The sequence below is a fragment of the Nipponia nippon genome, unplaced genomic scaffold (assembly GCF_047370975.1).
Source record: "Nipponia nippon isolate SJK-2023a ecotype South Korea unplaced genomic scaffold, ASM4737097v1 scaffold_4, whole genome shotgun sequence".
NCBI classification, from domain to species: Eukaryota; Metazoa; Chordata; class Aves; order Pelecaniformes; family Threskiornithidae; genus Nipponia; species Nipponia nippon.
Window position 1 is genome coordinate 68476371 of NW_028262358.1, and position 23591 is coordinate 68499961.

The 23591-nt window shown below is 41.9% G+C and overlaps 1 protein-coding gene across 1 annotated transcript in view; it reads right to left on the reverse strand.

Moving 5' to 3' along the window:
- Positions 1 to 204: 204 nt before the first annotated feature.
- The window catches only part of NKAIN2 (sodium/potassium transporting ATPase interacting 2), a 549497-nt gene continuing 526110 nt past the window's right edge, over positions 205 to 23591 (reverse strand). Inside the window, exons 6-7 of the mRNA XM_087776902.1 lie at positions 6517 to 6598; positions 205 to 630 (exon numbers count right to left, since the gene is read on the reverse strand). Coding sequence (XP_087633028.1) covers positions 621 to 630; positions 6517 to 6598 — 92 coding nt within the window. The 3' untranslated portion in view covers positions 205 to 620. The remainder of the gene's footprint in view (positions 631 to 6516; positions 6599 to 23591) is intronic.

Genomic DNA, 23591 nt, shown 5'->3' on the forward strand with positions numbered 1-23591 from the left:
GACATGAAAACAAAACAAAACCAAACAAAAGAAAACCACTGACTTAGAAATCGTTCAGAATTAACAGCAGCATGTTGAGCCTAAAGGACGTTACTTCAGAAAGCTTGCACTGAGTTTCTCTGATGTGCAACGCAGTTGGGTTAAGGCAAGTATGAACTGTACAGCCTTCAGGGCAAACAACGTGCTGTCTATTGACTTCTGCTGCAAGGTCATCCCGGCATTTTTAGTGTTGTGTTGACTCAGGAGACTCAACGCGGCCAGGAGTGTGGAGGGGGCTCCGAAAGCACCGAATTGGCTAGGTTCATGTCTTAATCCAGATGGGCCGCGCTGGCGGTGGCCGGGGTAGGGAAGAGCCAGAAGATGGCACCAACGCCTCTGTGGCCCTCTGGTGCTGGGAGGCAGGAGGTCCAAGGTGGGGGTCCGGGGCATCTCCCTTAGTACCTGTTAGAAAGAGGGGCTGAAGGTGTCTGTTGTTTTTTTGGTCTCACTGTTCAATCAGCCTTTTGTTGTTTTTTTTTTAGCACAAAAACTGGATTTTTTTTTTCTCTTTGAAGAACTGGGGGGCCATCCTGAAAGTTTCTTTGACAGGTCCTCCAGGCCATGTTGAGTAGTACCCATGTTTACTTTGACCTAGAAGAAAGACAGAAAAAGAAAGATACATATAATCCACCATATACCTGCTGCTCTGGTGCCTTTTTGCAAGCAAGTGTAATCCACTGACCAGTAACAGTTCAGGTGCACATGGGATGAAGAGGACAGAAAGGCAAGGTGTTTGCTCAGGTGATCGCTTGGCTCTCTCTGGAACATTGTCAGAGAAGTCAGCACAGGTTTTCTAAACCTTTCTAGGCAGAAGTGATATTTAATTATAGTCTTAACTATATATCCAGGTGTCACCTGGAAGATGACCTGACCTATAATAAGCCATCAGAAATGTAACTGGTTTTGTAAAAGCAAGAAGTGATGCAGTATGAGGAGAGAAGGGCTGAATCGAAGGTGCCTGGGAAAGTCGCCCAAGGCTTACTTGCAAAGCAGAGTGCATGTGCGAGTGTCACAGTCCCGTACACCTGAAGAATCCTGTCCCAAACCCGTGTTTTATAACTCCAGCTTTCAGCCTAAAACAGACAAGATGATGCTGATTGCTAGACAAGGTAGTTTATTTAAATGAAATGTTGCCAGTAATGTCTGAATCCCACAAACATGAGGAGATAATAACACAGCAGATTTGTACTGCATGAACTTGCTGAGTGTCACAGTGGTTATACTCTAGGTGCTGTTTTTTGTGTCTTGCTTATGTTTCACTTATTCTTCAAGTGAATGGTAAAGTAAGTATCTTCAGTATGAGAAATTATCTAGACAAATACCTGCAGCTTTAGGCTAGGAGACCATGGCCAAGCATAATTCAGATGTAAACACAACAGACAGAAAATACGGGAACAGGTAGTAAGGCAAATACATTAACCCCTCCTACACTCTTTCGTCTCTGAGTTATTGACTCAAATTCCCTCTAACATTTGGTGAAAGGTAGGATCCTATTAGCCAGAAACTATCCGAAGTGCCTTCTAGTGAAAAGCAATGCCTACCAATAGTCCTGTGTAACAGAATGCACATAAGTGGGTGTGTATGTATGTGTACACACATATATAAAGGGGTCTGTGTGCATACAGGTGTGTGTGTTTCTATGCATATATAGTATGTGTGTTTATATATATATATACACACACACACATATATATATATGTAAAATACAAAGATTCTCAGACGTTGCAGAATATGAGGAAAGCAAGCTTCACTTCAAGGCTGAACTGCTTTTGAGCAATTTCTCCAGTGCATTAGGCATCAGCATCAGACATGCATGCTTTTTTTTTTTTGTTTCACTTCTTCTTTACTTGAGCAAACAAGTTTATTGTGAAAAACGTAAAGAAAAATCTCTCTCCCCTCCCTCCTTCCTCCTGTTTTTAGAGCAGTGATCATGCAGTGCAGTCTTGTTCCACAACCATAACTGTGTTTTTTCATGTGTATCAGAATCAGTGCTGTGTTTAGTCACCTTTCTCGATCACCTCCCAAGAGCTGAATTTTCTCTTGACAATTGATTTCCACCATCTTATTGTATTGTCCCATAGTCTGGAAATGAGCACTGGCATCTCCAGCACAGAATGCCAGGAAGCTGCTTTTTAGGGCATCAGCTGTGGCCACACTGCAAGGAGGTACCTGAACACCGGTTCTGTCCCATTCTGTTTAAAAAGCGTATTCGTTTTGAAGGGGCTGTCTAGGCTTCTTGGCTTGTACAGCATAGAGCACACTGTTGGCACTTAAATAATAAAAAAAGCCATTTATAACAGGTAGATAAACATCATGATAACAGTTCTCCCCCAAAACACCAGTGTTTTGTTTAAAACATAATTGTAAATTGAATATATTTTTCTCTTTAAAAAATAAGCTGTCTTAAATTAAATGTGGAATTGGGAGAGATGATAAGGAGAGTTGTGATTGGAATTCAAAGCCTAAAGTATAAAGAAAAGAAACAAAGTGAGCCTGAATCCAATAATTCTACACTATTTAAGGAAACAGTAGCCAGAGATAGTCACCTCAATTCATTATCTATAGATAACGCTTCCTTTTCATAAATCAAAATTTTTTTCCCTTAAGTATCCTGTTTCTTTATGGTAGTTTTGCATAACTGATGAAGTTCCACACAAATGTACTGTGTGCATCTAAAATGAGTTCGAATGTTCTTATAAGTAGAGGTTGATTGACATCACACATAGAAAGTAATAATTCTTTAGTTAAAAAAGTCCTGACACAATAAAAATGTAAACATGAGGAGACTGACTAAATCAGTATAATTATTTAATTGCACGTGTAAGTTTGTGTAGGTTCGGTATAACCTCCAAATTAACAAAATGAAGTGCTAACTTTAGCACACAGGAGGAAACTGGTTGCAAAACAGTGTGTCTTAACAGTTAGCAATTACTAAACCCAGCATTCCTTCAAGATAATAATTAAACTGTGCATGTATAAAACAGTTAAAATTGATTTAAATCACTTGGATGTAAATCTGTCTGGCTTGAATTGAAATAAAAGTTGGTGTTGATGGAATTCTGTCATTGCAATCCATTAAATCAATTCACATCAGCAAGCAGTATGTGGATCATGACTGACAGCTACCACACAACTCTATAAGTCTTCAAGATTTGTACTATTTCTGTATATGAGTCAATCTGGGAAATATATGGGGCGTTCTCTGTGCTTGTTACTGAAATACATGTTGAAATTTTCATTTTGTCAGAATCTGTACCACCATTAGAAGCTGATATTGTTTTGGTAAGCAAAGATGAGGCCATATGTTCTCCTCCACTTTTGTAGCATGCCTAGCACACCTATAGGTACTGCCACACCATAGACAACAAAAAGAGGTGCTATTGTGCCTTTGGAAATACTTAGTAATCAGATGATTTACAGGCAACTATCTCCCGTTTCTCTCATAAACCCAGAGCTCCACATGAGTTGCACCCGATGTGAGCCTGAAGAGTAGAGGTCACAGAGGTGGCAACTAGCTATCTTTATATTTTCTTGATCTCTTGCAGGAATTAGACAGGATGATGCTTAATATATCCCCCACTGCCTCTGGATTCAAACATTTTGTAGCAGTTGTGGAAATAGTTACTAATACAGCTATCTGGATATGTATGGGTATACTTGTATCCTGGATGGATATGATTATACCTTGGACAGTGGTGAGAGTATGGCAATAGAGTCCACAAAGCAGAAGGTCTCGTCTCGTCTCTTCTCTTCTCTTCTCTTCTCTTCTCTTCTCTTCTCTTCTCTTCTCTTCTCTTCTCTTCTCTTCTCTTCTCTTCTCTTCTCTTCTCTTCTCTTCTCTTCTCTTCTCTTCTCTTCTCTTCTCTTCTCTTCTCTTCTCTTCTCTTCTCTTCTCCTCTCTTCTCTTCTCTTCTCTTCTCTTCTCTTCTCTTCTCTTCTCTTCTCTTCTCTTCTCTTCTCTTCTCTTCTCTTCTCTTCTCTCCTCTCCTCTCCTCTCCTCTCCTCTCCTCTCCTCTCCTCTCCTCTCCTCTCCTCTCCTCTCCTCTCCTCTCCTCTCCTCTCCTCTCCCCTCCTCTCCTCTTCCCTCTCCTCTCCTCTTCCCTCTCCTCTCCTCTCCTCTCCTCTCCTCTCCTCTCCTCTCCTCTCCTCTCCTCTCCTCTCCTCTCCTCTCCTCTCCTCTCCTCTCCTCTCCTCTCCTCTCCTCTCCTCTCCTCTCCTCTCCTCTCCTCTCCTCTCCTCTCCTCTCCTCTCCTCTCCTCTCCTCTCCTCTCCTCTCCTCTCCCTGTCTGTGTTAAATGATTTTTACTCATCTCCTAGAGATGCTGGGCATTGTAAAGTACAGGTGACATTGGCCAGAGAGTAATGTAAAGTCCTGTATTTTTTTTTCTCCGTGAATACTATGGAGGCTAACACTGATGTACTTTGGTGAACAAGATCCCTAGGGAACCAAACCCTTCCTCCCAACAAATAAAGCTTTAAAACATCGAGTATGGCCTGCTGTTATCATATCAGTGTGTTTTGATTTCCAGTATGTGATATTGCTGTAAATAGTGCTACAAGCAGATCAAACCATGGCTTGATTAATTTGACATTCGCATTTGTCACTCAGCTGCCTAATGGTCTGCCTACATTTACAGACTAACTGCAGTGTGAATAGATATGCATATGTTCCTAGTGCACCTCAGCTGTAAATAACAGAAAGGTATTACTAAATGCTGTAAAAGCCTCTGAAGGACAGACTGTAGCAATTCCAGAGAACCTTGTCAAATGCTATACAGTCAGAGGGAAACACAAAGTGTCTTTGTTTGACTGTGGCTGAGACATGGCAATACTTTTGTGGGTTGATTGGACAAAATGTCAGCTTACATACTGATTTCTGTCTCTCAGTTAAGACAGAGAAATCACCTATACTCCAGTGAGAATGCAGCATTGAAATAAGGTGGAGCAGTTTACATGGATTAATCATATATCTCTTCATTTCAGCTACAAGCTTAAAAACGTTGCTGTCTTTTTTTCCACAGATCTAGCTTTCTTTCCAGTCAGTATGAAGATGCTCAGTAAATGCAATCTGCTGTTCTGGAAGAAACACTGAGAGCAAAAAGAGAATGGGATAATATCTCAGCTAGAGGGCTCCATATGTTGATGACAAGGTATGGTATACTGAGAAAGAAATAGGATTAGAATTGTTCTAAGTACCTATGAGCCACACATAATACTAGGAAGGAAATAACATTTCCTAAATGCACAACACTGTGCCAAAAGTGCAGGTGAAAAATCTTTACTTGAGCACAGACAGATGGGAAGCTGAAGTTAAGATGGCATTGGAGATATGCACTATTGTAATTTGAGATTATTAAAAAGCTCCTAGCAAAGCTCCCAAAGGGCCCAATCCTAAGCACTACCGCAGAATTGATTGTACCACTGATAAAGGAGTAAATGCCAGTTTCATGCAAAAATCCACTAATCCATTAGCAGGCTTGCTTCCACTAATCAGAAGAAATGAAATTACATTCAAGGGTGAATGGAAGTGTATGTTGGGATGAATATTGTTTGCCTGTACTCAGTTCTTTTCCTCAAAAGAAATGCTCAGAAGAGAAACAAAGGGAAAAAGTAAATGTTGCCCCTTTGTGAGCTGTTCTGTGCTGTGCTAGACCAGTGATAGTAAATAAAAAACATTTCAAAAAGCTGCAGCAGTGAGGTAAGATTTATCTGGGCAGTCAGGACTGTTCTGAATTGCAGTTGGCATCAGTACAAGAAATATTTCGAGATGATTATTCCTAGACTGGTCTATGGTTGGGTGTTAGCTCTAGTGTGAATGTACTCCAGTTGTGTGTATGTGCTGTATGTGCACATACAGCATTATCCATTTAATCCCCAAATATATCAGGCTGCACTTCTAGGCAGTGGATGGAGTTGTCACTCTCACTGTTTAGGTAGAATACTGTCTTCTATTCAAACTGGTTTTAAAAGCCATATGTTGTTACATTTGTTTTGGTTTTGTTTTTTCTTTTTTTTTTTTTAATGTGGAGGCTGGAAATGAGGTACAGAGGTGCTTCCATGAACAGATGTGCTGGTAAGACAAATGCTAAATGCATCCACTAAATTAGCAAGTTGCTGAACTTTTGATAAAATTTAATAAAAACCATTTTTTTGCAACCAAGTTTTGTCAGATTTGACTATTTTTTTACTAAACTGAATTCTCATTGCCTTTGAGTGGAAACTACTTGAATGAAAATGGGGGAAAATCAGGTGAGAGCTGGGTGTTATTTAAACAACTGTGACACATTGTATCCTGCCATAAGACATCATTATAATTCAACAGAAGAGTAATGTTGGTGCTTAACTGTAGCATGAATTCAGTCTCTCAAAAAAGGCTTCTGCCTATTCTGAATTTTTAAGTCACGTCATCTTTCAGCTTAATGATCCTTTAATATCAGCCTGCCACTCTGCAGAATATCTCAGAAGTTAAGTACTTACATATACATGGGCTGTAGCTGTAAATGAGATGTCTTCTGTGGACCTTGATAGCCGTAAGAGTCAAATCCACCTATGAAATCAACTGAAAGGGGGGAAAATTGCTTTCATTAGCAACATCTTTTCAGAAGTGATAGGCACTATCATTCAAGAACCACCCAGCACACAGATTACTTTTGACGGACCCCCTAATAATCTGTTAAAATTAGACCAGCTAATAGTGGAGATGCAGAAAAAGGGTAAAAAAACATAGAGAATGGCAAAGTCCCTTTTTAAATTTTAAAATCAAATTAATTTTAAAATCACAGAAAGACAATGAGGGATTTATAACAGCCATCTGTCTATCAGAAATAGCCACACCTCCCTATTTTTCAAGTAGACCACCTCACTGGAGTACAAAACAACATGGCTATTCAAATATTACAAATGCTGAAAACCATTTATTTACTGGCATGAATGCATTGTTTCTGACTGTGATTACTGTGTCTGCCTTGCTGGCATACTGTGGTTCTGTGATGTAGAGGAGAGAGCACATTGATCTGACTCTGTCTGAGAGACAGAAGTTTCTCTGATTCCCTGCTTTGACATTTGGGTTGAAATGCACGAACAGAGGGTTGGAACAATTTATCTGAGCTTCAGACATGAGGCTTCACAGATCTAAGGAAACCAGCATTTCTCTCAAGGCACTGAGGGTCTGGAGGAAGGTTGTAGGTTGGGAGTTATTTATTAATTCACAAGACTGCCAGTTCCCAATGGTCTTCTCGTGTTTATTTTAAACAATTTCCAGGGCAATTCAATCCCTTCTGAGCCTAAGACCCCTGTTTCTCTGCTATAACACTTTCTTTACACAGGTAAAAGAGCACCCTTTGCTTCCTTTGCACCAGGACACCCAACTATTGGCTTTTGGGGGTTACTTGTGGGCAGCTCTCATCCCTGAAATACTGTCTTTTACATAGCAGATGTGAATCTGACTTTACTTTGATAGAAAAGGGCCAAAGAGTTCAGGTATGGAAGCGCATTTTTCACAGGTCTGGGCGCTGCTACTGACAGGCTGGCTCTGTGTACATTAAAAGCAAAAAAGAAAAACAAAAGTTCTTTGATTGATAGAGGATAGCTTCTTGTAGATCTAAAATGCAGTAACATTCATATAAAAATCACAAAATGTAAATTTATAACCCTTGGTTTGAGAACTTTCACAGTGGTTGGAGTCCTTAAATCTTGCATTTATGAGCTTATTTTATACTAAGGTACCCTCAACATACGCCACACTTATTAATGCAGTCACACGCATTCCAGACGTTACAAAATCAAATTCTTGTACCCCTCTGTCCACCATTTACTTTGCAAGAAAAGAGCCACCGAAACACTAGACTGGACCAGTACAGTATGTCTCCATTGCAACCATAGACATGTTGAACCTGTCATCCATCTTCTTCCCTGGCAAGAATGGCCCCTGCAGAAATAATTTAGCTGATTCTGTGCTTGGTGGCAACATTACGTATGCTCCTATCCCAGAATGATGTTTTACTGAATTAAACCCTGACATCTCTAATGGAGGAGGTTCTATAATCTCTCTGTGTTGCCTTTCCTTATGCCTAACTTCCTAATGTCTAATTTAAATGTAATTTCCTGCAAATTAAACTACTTTTCTACATTTTGGCCTTTTCTCCCTATGGATATGAAGACAAATGAGCCTTTTTTTTTCTTTTATAACTACTTTTAAGCATTTTCAAAAGTATTTTCGTGCTATCCATCTTTTCCAGATTTAAACATGCCTAGTTCTTTCAAATTTTTCTCATGGCCCATGTTTTCCAGGCCTCTCAATTTCCAAGGCTGAAGGTCCTTCTTCAGTCTGCTTACATTTTTCTTACAATGTGGTGCACAAATCAGGACTAACTGCAACAACTGTCATGTAGGTTTTCGGTACATTACCTGGAATAACATGGTGGGGTTTTTGTTGTTGTTTTTTTTTTTTCCTTCTTTTTTCAACAGCAACATACAAAGGCTTAATAACCAGATCTTTATTTTTATGTTTTGACACTGACTGTAGTCTAGCCAAGTAGTCCATATTTTATCTGAAGACACTTGATTGATTCTTCCTCACAGGAGTTCTTTTGCACTTGTCTGTATTGAATTTCATCTTCTTGATTTCAAGCCACTTCTCAAGATCATTTTGACTTCTAATCCTGTCTTCACAAGTGCTCGTACCCCTCCCAGTCTGGTTTCATCTGAAATTTTTACAAATGTTCTCTCCTCTATCATCCTTGCTGTTAGCAAAAATAATGAAGAGAATTATTTCTCTAACCAAGGTCCTAGTGGGATCTCATCTGAAATGTCAACCCAGCTGTTGATGACTAAATTTCAGACAGAGTTTTAAACAATTCTGCACACAACCTATGATGACTGCATCTGGACAGTGCTTCCTTGGCCTGCTTACAAACCTTTCATAGGGTCAAAATTTTGCTAAAATCCAGATAAATGCCATTTGTTGCTCTCTACTTACTCACTGTCTGTAACCATCAGAATAACTTTATTACAATGTGATAATGTTTTTGGAAGCATACTAGATTTATAGGCACAGAATGAAGAATAAGAATAGGACTATCATTGGGTGAAGTGCTAGGCTGGGAGGACCAAATACAAAAATTGCAGCAAAAAGAATGGATATGTCTTTGCTGTAGCTATGGTTTGTTGTTCTTTTGCCCAGTTTTCATTTTTTTCTCACTCTTGACCTCTAACAACACAAGTCAGAAAATACCTGTGTTGGACTGAGTGTCTCACTGGTGTCAACACATGTCACTTTATGGACGTTGCTTATATGCATTTGTCCGGCTTTGCATTTCTTGTGTACTTCCCAAGACCCTTCAAGCAACTGGTAAACCACTATTAGAAGGCTGCAGGCATAGATACTCTGTTTTGGAGTCATGGGGCAAAAGGTCTTAAGGATGATTTCAGGGTTGTTTTCAGAAAGCTAAACCAACATGTTAAGAAACAGATTTCTTTGAGTAAAATGTGTTTGTCTGGGCATGAGAGAAAGATGCATGATGAATATCTCTGCATGCATTGTGTCTTTGCCCTGTTGCACAGAGTAAACAGAGAGTATTAACAAGCCAGATTGTCAAGTGACAAACAAGGCAAGCTTGCAGAGACATTTCTGCATTCAACTGACAGTGGAGGTTCCCACGTGGGTAACCAAAGGATGGTAGGGCAGAGGATATTACTATGACCTTGTTGTAGACATACAATGGCTTCTTACACACAACAACAAAATTTGCAATGTCGGTAAAGGTATGTAATAGAAAGTGAACTCCAATACAAAATTATTTCAGTACTTTCTTTGTAGCAAGTTTTCTTGATGGTGCAGTTTCTCAACACTGCAAAGCCTGTGGTGTCCAGACTATGCTAAAAGCTCCCTGTGGACTCTGAGCTAGTTTCTTAAAGCATGCAAAATGCTGCCCTTTCTGCAGGCATTTTATCCTGACTGTGCCTGAAAGGTCACTAAAAGTGTCGTACAACTGATACATTCCTGGCAGCAGCAACATGAGATGAATAAAACAAGGCTTATTAGATGAATAGCTACAGAGGCTTCCATCCTTAACCCCATCCATCAAACACATTTTTAACTATCTTATTTTACATTCATCTTACATGTCACTGTTATCAGAAGTGGCTCTTTTGTCATGTTTTACTTTAGTAAAAGCACATGTGCATATACAAACAAAGACAGAATCCCATTCCTTTGAAATATTGGGTGCCGAGATGCTTATTTTCCTAGCTGGACTTGAATAGGATAATAACAGTACTATTTATCTGTAAAATATCTTACAAGAAATTCAGCCAGAGCGTTTTCTTCCTTTGCTGGTGTTAAGGGGCTTGTCAGGCATATGACTGTGGTTACAACTGTAACACAAACAGGACATATATCTCAAAACAGGGACATAATTTCTATTACTAAGTACCCACAAGGATGTGAAGTTTCAGCCTTTGCTCACAGTCCCAGTCTCCACTGTCTCTGTTGTATATCAGGACAGGATGAGAGGCATAAATGGGTTTCTCATTTTTCATTTCTGGAAGTTTGTGGCGTATAAAGGAACCATTAAACTGGGATGCACAAAAAAGACCCCATTAGCATGGATGTGCATATGGGAGAAGGGACTCTCTAGAAAACTAGCAGCAAGAAACAATGAGACTGATGAAATCAACAGATGGACAAAGGGAAAGGAAACAGTGTGCAACAAAAGCAAAAAACATCTTCCTGTAGAAAGCAAAAGGAAAGATAGTGAATAGAAACCAGAAGACTAGACACTATTCTCCTTACAGAAATTTTCATCTGTGAGATATAAGTACAGAAGCATAAAGATTCAGGTCCACAGCTCATATATATATTTACAGCTTCAGCGACTTCATTGAAGCAATGATAATTTACATTAGCTTAGGATCTGACCCAGAGAGTCGTTTAGGGCATATGTGTGTAGAAACGTGACTAACGCTATGGCTTTCCTTGCATTTTAGGAGGCATGCAAAAATCAATGTAGACTAGATATGAAAGGATATAGAGTTTAGGAATGGGGAGGCAGATGAGTGGCTTTATATGCAAAGAAGAGGAAAGGGAAAGGTTGGGAAGCAGCCACGTACTTGGCCAGCCTGTGACCTGCAGTATGGATGACTTCCTGACTGCTTTCAAACCCTCTCCTTACTTTGTTCTTTTTCTACTATTGTTTGTTTTGCTGATTATCTTACCCTTACCCTTGATGCATGAGGCCCTGCCTCTGACAGTGGTGAGTGTACCACCAGCACCCAACCCTGTCTTCACCACAGCATCCGCTTCCTGCCTGTGGTTTCTTCTTTAAAAGTTAAAAGCATCTTTGGTAGTAATTCTGTAATAAGGGTGATGTCTGTCGCTGATTCCTCCTCTCCTCCTTCCCTTTGTCCATCTCCCTGATGAAGCAGCTTGACTCCTCCAGCTTTATTAGTTCCATCCCAGACACCCCCATCACTTCCTCATCTGCTTCCTTCCTCCCATCTCCACTTGTTTCTCTCCACACCATCTCTCCCATTTCTTGTATGAGAAAACTGATAAAGTAGTCCTTCTTTCTTCAGTTTGCCAGCCTTTTTCACTCCTCCTCTTACAGTTCATTTCCCCTTCTCTCTTACTACAGTCATAGGAATTTTGCCCTGTAAAACTTCTGCTTGTCCCAGTGACAGACTCTTCTTTTGGTCTCTTTTTTTTACATTTCCCTCCCAATACAAATACCTGTAAATTCCTTTCATAAAAAAGTCAACCCCACCCTTATCTGTGCTTGTTCCATTCTCTCTTTCTCTCTCCTGATGGTTTCAAACACTTTCTGGAGCTAATTTCCTCCTCTTCTGCAGAAGATTTTCTCCCATCTTGTGTTCTATCCCTTGCATGCAGCTGGAACTGCAGCCAGATGGCCTCTTCCTATCCAAATTTGGGTACTGGTATCCCAGCGCACACAGTCCTCTTCATGGTCATCCAGCCACCTTTTGCACAGCTGCTGCTCCCTTCTTCCTGAAACCTTGGCCTCACTGGCCTCTGCTCTCCCCTCTGCAGGTGCTCACCTTCCTCCTCTCATCATTCATCTCCTTTCTTGATGGTTCTCCCTCCAGCATGCTGCCTGGAGTTCCATGAGCAGTAACCTCTGCCCTTTATTTTTCTCTACCTCCTGTAAACTGGGTAGTAGCACTTGCAAATGCAAATTCTGCTGTCATCAGCTCTCTGAGGTGTCACGGAGTACCTGGCTTGTCCTCACTCTGCTCCTTCTATACAAACTGAAATCTTAGCTTCTCTCTGTGATATTTACCCATTGATAATTAAACATCAATTCCACTTTTCCATGGCTAAAACCAGAACTCTTAGTTGCTCCTCCCTAACCTTCTCTGCCGCCTCTCATAGTGAATGAAGGCACTTCTATCCTCAAGTCTGCCTGTCACTTGAGGATATAAATTAGATGTCAACTTTGGTTTGAGCTGTTCACGATCTAATTTCTGAAGATTATTTTTGCATATTGACGAGGAAGACTTTTCTATCTGTTGACACAGCTATAACATTTACCCAGGGCTCTTGGTGTCAAACACCACAATTTTTCCTTTTTTTTGAACTCACCAAATGTGGAGTTAAGGAGACGAAAGCTGCAGGACTCATCTCTTTGGCTAAGTTACTCTTAGGTTACTCTCTCTCTGCATCCTTCTACTGATTTTATCTTCCATATTACATCAAGTAGAAGCTAAATCTTTTGACATTTAAAGCTTTTTGTGGAGACTCCACATTAATCGCTCCTTCCATTTCTAAAAGTTAAATTCTGCCCCCATGCTGCCAGCTTGACCTCCATACTTGTAAAGTTTCCAAACACTTTCTCTCCTTGTAAGAACTTCTTCAAAAACAGTTCTCTCATTATTTTTCCTAAAACACTTCTTTGCTTTGTTGGCAATAATTAGGTTGCCAATGCACTTATATTCCTGTCTACCACAGTGAATAAAGTGAGTTTCTTTGTGCTCACTTTCTGCCTGTACCCACCAGTTGCCTGTTGTCTAATACATAGATTGCAAGCTCCAAGAAATAGGGCTGGCACTCATGTTTGTACAGTGCTTGGCAACATGGTAGTCCTTAAATATACTCATGAATCTAAAGCACTAAAATAACATTAAAAATTTAAAATTACCCGTGATAAAGATGGGTATTTAAAAATTTAAAAACATTTAAAAAGTGCTAATGACCAGGGAAGCGTATGTGCATGTGCACATGGATGCGTCTTGCACATGCATGTCATGACTGAACATATTTCCTGTGCGGTATAGCAGAGAGAGAATACATGGTGTACATGTGCTACATCTGACATGTAAGGTCTTAAACTTACATACACTGGCTCTGGAGGCCAAAGACTTGGGCCCCTGGACTCAGGCCTCAGAGGTGCAGTGAGTAGCTGGAAGAGAGGAGAGATGGCAACAAACTGCAGCTAATAACATCACTGGAAGCACTGTTGGTGCAGAAGTGAGTATGTATGTGAAACAAGAGAGAGCTGTGCACAAATGCTGGTAGCTAAAAACTGTCCAAACTCAGAAAAAATGGAGGGGATTAAAATTAGGCTTGGTTTTAATAACTTTGGAAATGACATATGGGAAAAAATATAAAAACATATGGGGACACCCTTGCTCCTGCAGCTTTGCCAGTATCCAGCTACCCGCCTTGCTGTTTGGTGAAGACGCTTTCAAACACTTTAGTGCTACTGCCTTTTTATGCTGTTAGCATGGCCTGGTGGCTGTTCCACAATACAGCACACAGGAGGAGGTTTGCTTGAATACGATCTCAATAAAGTTTGTTTATAATGATAATCAAACATTACTGGTCTTTGTGCTGAGCGCACAGTGATTTAGACTTGCAAAATGGGATAGAGTCAAGCCCCAGCAAAGCAGGGGGAAGGAGGGCATGTGCCAATACGTGAGGCTGTGCCTTTCCTGCTGGCGCAGGAGAGTTCAGAAATGACATAAGAACTTGGACACTCGGTCCGGTTCTTGTGGTGAAATGAACTGCATTTCTGCCAAACAGCCAGTAACTGCCTGTGAGTGCTCTTAGCTCACCCATTTGCAAGGTGAAACTAAAACCACAGATTTTTAAACTGTGCCTCATGGCATTTCTGAGCCCTACGATGTCCACAGGAGGAGAAAAGGGAAACCCTGACACAAGTTTTGGTGGAGTTTCTCAACTCAATTTCTGCCCTACTGCCACTGTTCCCATGCTATTTACATTTATAATAGTCAAAATTATTCTGTAATTTTTTGCTTCACAGGGGCTTTTACTCCAGAGTCTTCTCTTCTTATCATATTGCTTGTTGGATAAGGGCTGGCAGCAGCATCTTCTGTCTCTGTTGCTGCTGATCCCCTGGCTAATTCTTTGATCAGCCCTGCTGAGATAAGATGTAGGACTGGGGAGGTATGCAGGTTTGTAAAATCGGATAAGCACCACCTGGTGTCACCACCTTTACAGAGGCACTGACAGGGATCTCAGCCTGATACTCCCTATAATTAGGACTAAGCAGGAATGCAGATATTGCATTCAGGGTGAGCCCAGCTCATGGCTGTACCCGGCAGAAAACACCAGGATGAATGATGCTGAGTGTCCAGAAATTACAGAAGCTAAAATGCATCTCAGACTCCCAGGTGGAGAAGGGGTCTGGTCAGTGGCAGAGCCTCAAGGCAGGAGGTGAGGAAGACTATGCTCTGGAGCAATGCCTCAGCAAAGCAGGGCTGGTCAGTAGCAGGAACCGTGTCAGGGAGGTGGGAACCAGGGTCATGGCTGAGTGGAAAGGAGCCAGGATGAAAGCAGCCGGGAGTAACCAAGCAAGGGCTGGGAGGCATGAGCAAGGCTTCGGCAACTGAAGGCAGAAAAAGGGACCAGGGTTAGGGCAGGTAAGAGCAAGAGCCAGAGGACAGGAGGAAATGGCTGGAGCATAGCTGCAGCAATGAGAAATATTGGACTGAAATGGTCAGCACTGCCTTTTATATCTGATAAATGCAGCAAGCCACCTGTCAAGCTTATAGACCTGGAAATAGGGTAGTGGGTAGTGGGTAGGCTGCTGCTTGACCCCTGCGAGGCTTTGAAAGGCTTGCCCAAGCTTGCACTGGGGCTTGTCCAACACTCAGTAAAGAGTCTGTAAAAGATTTCCACTCAGCTATGAGAATATATTATTTTTCTAAACTGGACAGACCTGGACACTGCTGGATAATAGACATTTGCTTTCAAATTTTTATGCTTGAGTAGTGAGCAAAAAAATAGAGCCCTGAAATAGTTTTTGACTGACGAATCATTCTAAGAATTAAAGAAAATGTGGGGGTAGACTGAATTATCATAGAAGTTATCAAATGAATCATTAGGAAAAATTGTTCTTAGCCAGATCATTGCTAAGGGCAAGCAATAAAGAGAGGAAAAAAGAAAAAAGGAAGAAAAAGAAAATGCCTGGGGCAGTGGCCTCCAAGTGTGACCACCACACTAATAAATTAGAATAAGAGTCATTAGTAGGTGCAACAAAGTGGAGAATTAAGGCCCAAATCTATGAAAGTTAACAATGCAATGCTAATGAAGACCTATCTAGATATTTAAAAGGAAAAGTAATAAGGAAAACTTTAACAGAAGGCATGCTGATAAAAATAATTTAGTACAAAGCTATGTCCCAGGCATGTAAGAAACTGTGAGGAGCTCACGTTGACTGTCTCAGCAGGGAAGACACAAAGAGGCTGTGGGCAGGTGTCCTTTTCAGGGCCACTGGAAATGGTTAATGAGTCTAGTCCACCTGCAGCAGCTCATCACCACTCCTCTCCAAGATATTGCTGTCCTTCAGTCCAGACTGAGCTTGGCTGTCCAGGACCTGCTCTGTTACACCCACTCGTTTTGGCTGAATTCCCGAGGAGGCAGCCAGCTGCCCTCAGAAGCTGGGAAACCGGGGTGGGGAAGGGGGCCGGCAGCCCTGCACAGCTGCATGCGGGCTGCTCATATGCCTATGCTCAATGGGGTCCAAGCTGCACTCCCTCTGTCAGGGCGAAGGAGGAGATGCACCCCCAGGCACAGCGCAGGAGGGCCAGCCTCCAAAACCTGCCCTCCACATTCAGTGGAATGTAGCAATAAATGATTCACATCAAAATGAAGTCTTTCACCAGCATCGAAACAAAACACGACGGTCTGCCTGAAACCATTTTCCATGCAATTTTCAGCTTGTGGAGAGTCTCAGATTTTGCTGATTTTTCCTGATTTTGCATATGAGTTTGTTTATTTTTAAATGTCAAAACATTTCCATGGCCAGGAAGACCACGTCCTATTCAGCTGCGGCAACAACCTGAGCATCTCTTCAAATCATCTGCAGCTTTTGTTGTCAGGACTGTCACTAGTTACTGCCTCATTTCTGCTAACAGTTTGACGCAACCGTGTGGGACATTGTTTCATGATCTGGACTTCTTTGTCTTCCTCTCCTGAAACAATTAATTCATGACAAGTAATATTTTCAAAATGCTTTGGTATGAAATGTATCTTTCTTCGTAAAAGAGATGTTAACTCTTCATTCTTTTTTCACATGTGCGGATCTTTTCCAATACTGCTGCAACTTGCCTTTCTTGAAAAGATAAAACATGAGTGGTGAATAGTTAAAAAAAATGATGCAAGGTAAGTATATCCCCCTGGCTGTTACAATGCATTGATTTTATTAAGCAGTATCCCATTGTGTTGAGCTGCTGGAATGGAAATGTTACTTCCTTCAAGCTCTACATTATGTTATTTAGACATTTTTTAAACTTGAGGTTGACAATCACCACAGGAGGCGGTGATGGATGCAAGGGGAGTGGCAGGGAAGACAGTGAGGGAGAAGAGAAATTATCGTAGATGGAGCCAGCAACACCACCATTTTCCCCTGTGCGATTTTATTTATATATTTGCCTCATACCACAGCCCTGTCTCCTAGGGATTCCTTGAACATCAACTTCATTAGTTACGAAGGCAGCAATCCATAACCAATTTTCTTTTCATGTCAAGCTTGTTCATGTATAAACCCAGCCCTTTTGTTGGAAACATTTGCAATTAATCCCACAAACAAAGAAAATGCAAATCATACAGTCTACCCTAAGCAACCCTTCTGACTCAAGGCCCTGACCACCATCTATTATACACTAAAATGAATTGAAATTCCCACTTTGAGTCTAACCTAATTTTCTAGTGATAATAGGCATGGATTCCCAGAAGCATTCTATGCATCTAGATAGAACATCCTAATTTCCTTTCCTGGCAAATGTTTTAAATAAGATTTTAGCACCAAAGGAAATTAACCTTTAAATTAATTGTAATTATAAAATGCCATCACTGATTTTGTCTTCAGACTAATTACTTGCTATTATTTAAACAAACTGTACCTCCTCTGAGCTTTAAGTTTGTTTCTCTCTCAACAGTGCAGTGCCAAATGATCACAGATCAGGCTGGGTAGCGTCTGCCAAGCCTTGTGACACCTTGGACTGCTCAGGTCCATTTGCATCTCAAATGCAGCCAGTTTCAGTTGTCATATCTTCCCGCCCTAGGCCTTCCCCCGTGCGCTTCAGCCTTGCACTCTGCAGCTCAGACATTTTCAGCCTGTGCTTTCTAGCCAGCGAGCACACTTCGTGGGATGCGGAGTGCCTGTGCTCTGCACCGGTGAGAATGAGATGCTCAACACCAGCCTTCTGCTCTGTGAAATGTCCCCTCCAAGACAGGACATGACTGGAAATAATGACACAGGAACCAGCTATTGATATGTGCAAAAGGTTGATGCTGTACAGGCATCTCAGGGAATTTCCTAAATGTTCCTGGTGGCACCGTGGCTCTCCAAGACAGCTCTCTTTAGGATGACAAGCATGAGGCAGTGCCATGGGATTTCAAAGGCTTCTCTCCCTCCACGCTTCCATCAGCATCCTGACAGCCGAAGGCAACCCATTTCCCTCCCTTTGGTTTACTTAGTTCATGTAGCAGTCACCACACTAAATGAAACAAGTAAATGGAAAAAGCTTCTAATTTAGCCACAGGCTGTAAATTGGAGAGTGCAGCTGAGCAAAAACAAGCTGCAGCTTCAGCTTTTGTAGCCTGTTCATTGAATTCTCATCCATGAATAACCTGTTCAACAGTTGGAGAAAAACTGTGTTTTAAATATTGGCTTGTATTTGTTCCTACACTTATTTGATCCTATGTTCCCTCTGCAGACTGCCTAGGCTGTCCTTAGCATTAACCAAAGAAGTCAGATCAGTGATTCACCCTGTTGTGAGAGGGGTGTCTACTACAGATAGGGCAATGATTCTATGATCCCTGCCTCCATTGACTGTGGTGGAAATCTCGATTGTTACTTTAAACTGCAGGCCTGATTACATGCGGCTGTAGGCATGTGATATGAATACCATCCTTGACTTTTTGTGGCATCAGTGAGGGACTCAAAAATGCAAATGTGCTTCTCCTCATGGTACCACTATTCCTTTATGACAGAATCCGCTTCTATGGTTTCAATGATGTAGAGGCTTTGAAGATGCAGAAACCCCCTTCCACCTACCAAAAAATGATGACAAGTGCTATAATATTCCCACATAGGCTGAGGGAGGCAGTTGATGACGGTCTATAAAACCTGTTGCAGCATGGAAAAGGTGAAGATGGAATGACCACTGTTTTCCAGAGAAAGACACATTACACAAATGCTAGGTGCAAAGTTAACAAAATGTATAGCTGAGGTGCTGGAACTCTTCTCTTGGGAGGCTGTGTTTGATAAAAATGTTCTTAGTTCAAATACAGGAGTACACTTTCAGGAAGAAAAGATCATTGTGGGCAATGGAATATGACGAGACCACTTCTGGCTAAGGAAGTCCCTGAACTGCAAATTACGGACAGGATTTTTGAAGAACCACAAACTTGCTGTGTTCTTACATGCCTATAAGGCAAACAGATATGGAAGTAAGCATCGGATGTCCTTCATTGTTGGATATCAGATATGGGGCTGGATAGACCTGGTACCTCCTGTCTTGTGTTGTGCTACACAAGTGTAACAGACAATGCTGCATTGGCAGGGCTGCAGCTTACACTGCAGCTGTGTGTCACCTTGAAGCTGGAGGGAAAGAGGCCTGCCAGGCTGCCCAGGACAGCAACCTCCAGACATGCATTCAAGCCCAGGCTTGATGAAGAAAGATGGTTGCCATCATCTTCAGCCATCTCCCTCAGCCCTAGTTTCTGTTTCCTTCCTATCTTTCTCCTGTCCTGGTAGTCTCAGAATTTACAGCCATATTCACCAGAAAATGGGAAGGGAAATAAAGAAGCAGAATTAATAGCTGAACGTTTGCTACTGGTTTCTCTTTGCCTTTGTTTTAGAGATTTTTAAGCAGGGGTGGAAGCCAAGGTATTATTTCTCTGTAATGTCTTGCTAAGCAGATTGTGAAAAGCATTTGGCACAGAAATAAAGTGATACCTGAGCATATTCTGCACTTCAATAGTGTCTTTCATCCCAGAAGCTCAAAGTTATGAAGCAACATGCCTGTGAGTTTGTCCCTGTCATTATTTCCCATTTTAAATACGGGAAACAGAAGTATGGAGAGGTTAAATAACCTGCCCAGAGGTGGAAGGCAGCCTGTAAGAGAGCTAAAAATAAAAGGCCTTTCTACCTATCCCGTATGTTTGTCAAAATTTCATATCTCTCACAACCAATGAATTTAATATTGTCTTTTAAAAGAAAATCTTTGTCATCACCTTCGTAATTCCCAGGTCAGGCCTAGGATCCCAGAGTGGATTGTTGTTTGGCACTGAGTTTATTGGCACATAATTGCTATGCTGTATTGCTCACCAGTAGATATCTCCTACCTGGGGTATTGTCTTCCTGGACGTTTTCAGTAATTCAAATAGAATCTTGAATTCAAGCTTTTATGGGGGGTGTGAAATAATTTTAAAGGGTTATCTAGAGCTTTAATTCTGTGCCAGACATCCTCAAAAGCTGGCCTCAAGGGAATATGCAGCAAAAATCTATTTAACCCAGTTGCAATTTCTTTTGCTTTGCAGTTTACCTGGAAACAATGCCAAGAGAAAATAAGACAGTGTATGTGCAAGTTGGATCCCTGCTAACGTGAGATAGTGCAAAGGTTGTACCTCATGGTACTCAGGGAACAGTCAGACAAGATGTATTTATCCTCTGATTGCCAGGCCATATTTATTCTCTGATTGCCTTGCCATTGTGTTATGGTAGGTAAATGCTGTTTCTTCTCCCTGTCTGGGTCTGCAAGGGAGCCTTCTGGATTGGGATTTCACAGTGGGACACAGACTGAATTGCTGATTTTCTCTAGGCTGGGGTTCCTTCCCAGCCATAGCTGTCCCTCTAATAACAAGCCAGTCCGCTTTCCCTCAACAGAACCTGCAAGGCAAGTGCAGAATTCCCACTTCAGTAACCCAGGTTTCTTTTTTAATTGCTTACAGACAAGAAGCCCCATGAGGATGCTGCTTTATTGCTTACGTTCCAGGGTTTTCCACAAAATATCTGTATATTTAATAACATTTTCAAAAGCACATTGCATTTTCTTTTAGTAAGGCAGTAACAGCTTATAGCAGGGAGCCAAATTGCTGGTGAGGAAAGGCACATTAAACAAACATTTCAATGTTATTAAAAATAATGTGCAGCCTTTGAAAAATGCAGGCCTAATACGATTTTGGAAAACAAATGAGGAGCTCCAATAAGTTTACAGCCATTGAATGCCTCCAAGTAATGATCGTTGCTGACATTTTCATGCTTTATTTTTAATTGCTGCAGCTAATAATGCTAATGAGGTAAGAATGACAATGGCTTAGGCATACCAGTGGCAATAGCGAAGAGGAGAGCGTTGAGTCGGCAGCAGCCCTGCTGGGCACCCGTCCTGCCTCCTTTTTCCCAGATGGAGACCCGAGGCATTCCAAGCCTCAGAGTTCCTCCTCCCTACGCAGCCACAGGGAACAAGATGCAGAAGGGACCTTTGGGAGTGACAAACCACCGACAAGAGAAGTAGCTGGGCAAAAGCCACTCTTGTCTGACCCTTGGAGATGGGTGCTGCAATTTGGCTCCGGTGTACCCAGCATTAGAGCACTGCTTGGGACTGTACCAGGAGGGAAAACAGCTTCCTTTTTAATCCTTGATACAGAATTAACCCAAAGCAGATTGTTCTCATGAAAGGTAGCGCGGACTTGTGCTTTGATTTAGGGGGCCTGCTGCTGGATTTATTTGGTGTGTGAGTAATTAAAACCTCGAGACTTGCTGATTCAGCCCTAGTTATGACCCTGATTTGATCACTGTATTGTTCTGTTCCTAATCCTTTAGTGAGGTTAGAGCAGGTTAATCTTAGTGAAATGTTTGCTTAATTCTACCCTCACTCATTTGTTCTCTTAATAAAATCTGCATAAAGAATGGAGAAATAGTAATTCTTTCAGCTTGTTCCAATTACTCTGAGAGCAAAGCTAATTCAGCTGAAGCAGCTTAAGAGCAACTTGATTGTATTTCTACATTTGAGGCTCTGTGCCAACAGAAGATGAGGGACCTTTTCTGCTCCAGAGCAGTGTTGATATTTTCCTCTGGTTAAAATCTGGAATATACCCCTGTCTGGCTCTTGGATGTTGCATGAATTTTTCTCTATTCTCATGCCTTGCTGCCTGCTCCTGCCAGGCTCAGTGTTTCTGCCTCTTTCGCTCCCCTTCTGGACTGCTGTTGCTCCCATGGCCAGTTAACAAAGCAGATGAAATGGAATTGAGTGTATGGGTGTTCACTGTGTCCGTTGTGAGATGCAAAAGGTTTTTTCTGTTGGCACTGTCTCATCAGAAAGGCTTTTTCTATTGTCTGTGTTTCATCAGACTTGGAGTTAAATGCCCCTTTGGTGTGACCCAGTATGGTTATCCTTATGATCCCTTGTGATTGGCAGTGAGGCATCCCATTTTTACAGGTATGGGTGGTCCTGAAAACCAGAGATCTAGATTTCTCCTGGGATGTCTGTGAATATGGAGGCGGATAAGAAGACAGTACTGTCCCTCTGTTCTTCACAGACCACTTCAGAAGCTGGGAAAGCAGGGCAGTGGTGTGGGAGAGTTGCTTTGTGGTGACTGGTTTTACCAGAGGATCTTTCACAGCTGACACTTCTGTAGCACACAGAGGGAACACCAGCTGCCAAACTGCATGCAAGCACGAGCCCAGCCTCACCTCTTACAAGGTATGGATGCTAGGCAGGGGTTGGTGGGCAGCAGACTAAAGCTTTTTTCTGCTATGCTAGATGTCCAACAAGTCTGGGGGAGTGAGTACACCGTGGGCAGCAGGTGTGTTTTCATCCGTCTGTGCCATCGAGCTTGCTCCATAGCAGCATGCAGGGGTGAGGAACTGAAAAAGTGGAAGAAGAGACTATGGGAAGAGAAACGCAGCTAGGGGATCTGTGTGACCTCAGACCAAAGACTTGCATATGCAGGAAGCTCTAGCAATGGCTCTGGGACATATTCCACTTTTCCCGAAAGCTTTTCTCCTTTGCACTCACTCGATCTGCATGAGATGACCCCATCTGTGAAAGTACTGAGGAAGTTACGCTTAGGCATCTTCCTCTGCAATATAAATACGAAATAACATGGCATCCATAAGGGAGATATTACTTCTCAGAGGAGCACGATAGATGGATGTCTTTCCAAAAGGGAGGGAAAAGGCAAGAAAACATATCTAAATGGAAATAAAAGAATCTAAAATTAAACCTGACCAGGGGGTATCTGTACAGACTGTGGCCCCTGGCTGTCGCAGCGAGTGCTCGGCACACATACCAGTGGATGTCTGAGCAAAGAACTAGAATAATTCTTACTCTCTGCTACATGCAGTTTCTCAGTAGAAATTAAAGCTGCTTTAATTTTATGATACCTTGAGGGGCTAAATCCGATCTGAATGTTATTGCAGTGTTGGGATGACTCACTCACCAAAGTTCCCTTTTGCTCTTTTTTTCTGGCCATGCTTCCAGACCTCACCAGAGGTGAAGCTGAGGTGCCTGAGCTTGTGCTGGTTTCATTGCGCTCAGTGGGGATTTGCCCTGGCACTTCAGAGAGATGCTCACAGATGGGTAAGATGACTTTTTGGCTAGAAGAGGAGGCCTGTCTGAAGTGTACTAACAAAGTAATAAAAGCCTTAAAATAGGCAAGACGACGGCAAGAAAAGGTTCAAAGAAGCATGACAATCTGTGGCTTCTGAACAACAGGGAGCTCCCACCGCAGTGAGCAGAAAACAATACCATATTGGCCGTGGCGCTTTGCTGCCAGGAATGCCACTTTACAGACCACAGGAGAAATCTCTCAAACGTGCGCCGACTTCTGTGCTCGTTTGGTGAGCCAAGTCACAAGTCCCTTCCTCACATTTCACTTATATCGTACCCTAAAACATTACAGAAGAGTGAAAATAAGATTTAAGCCCTTAGAAGAGAGGGCAGAATAGTATTAAATGGGATTTTGTTTTGTGGGGCAAGGAATCACTCTCCTCCAGCTCTGTGGATAGCAAATGCACTTAGTGGGAAAGTAGGAGAAAGTACATATGACGGGGTCCTTCCCTAAA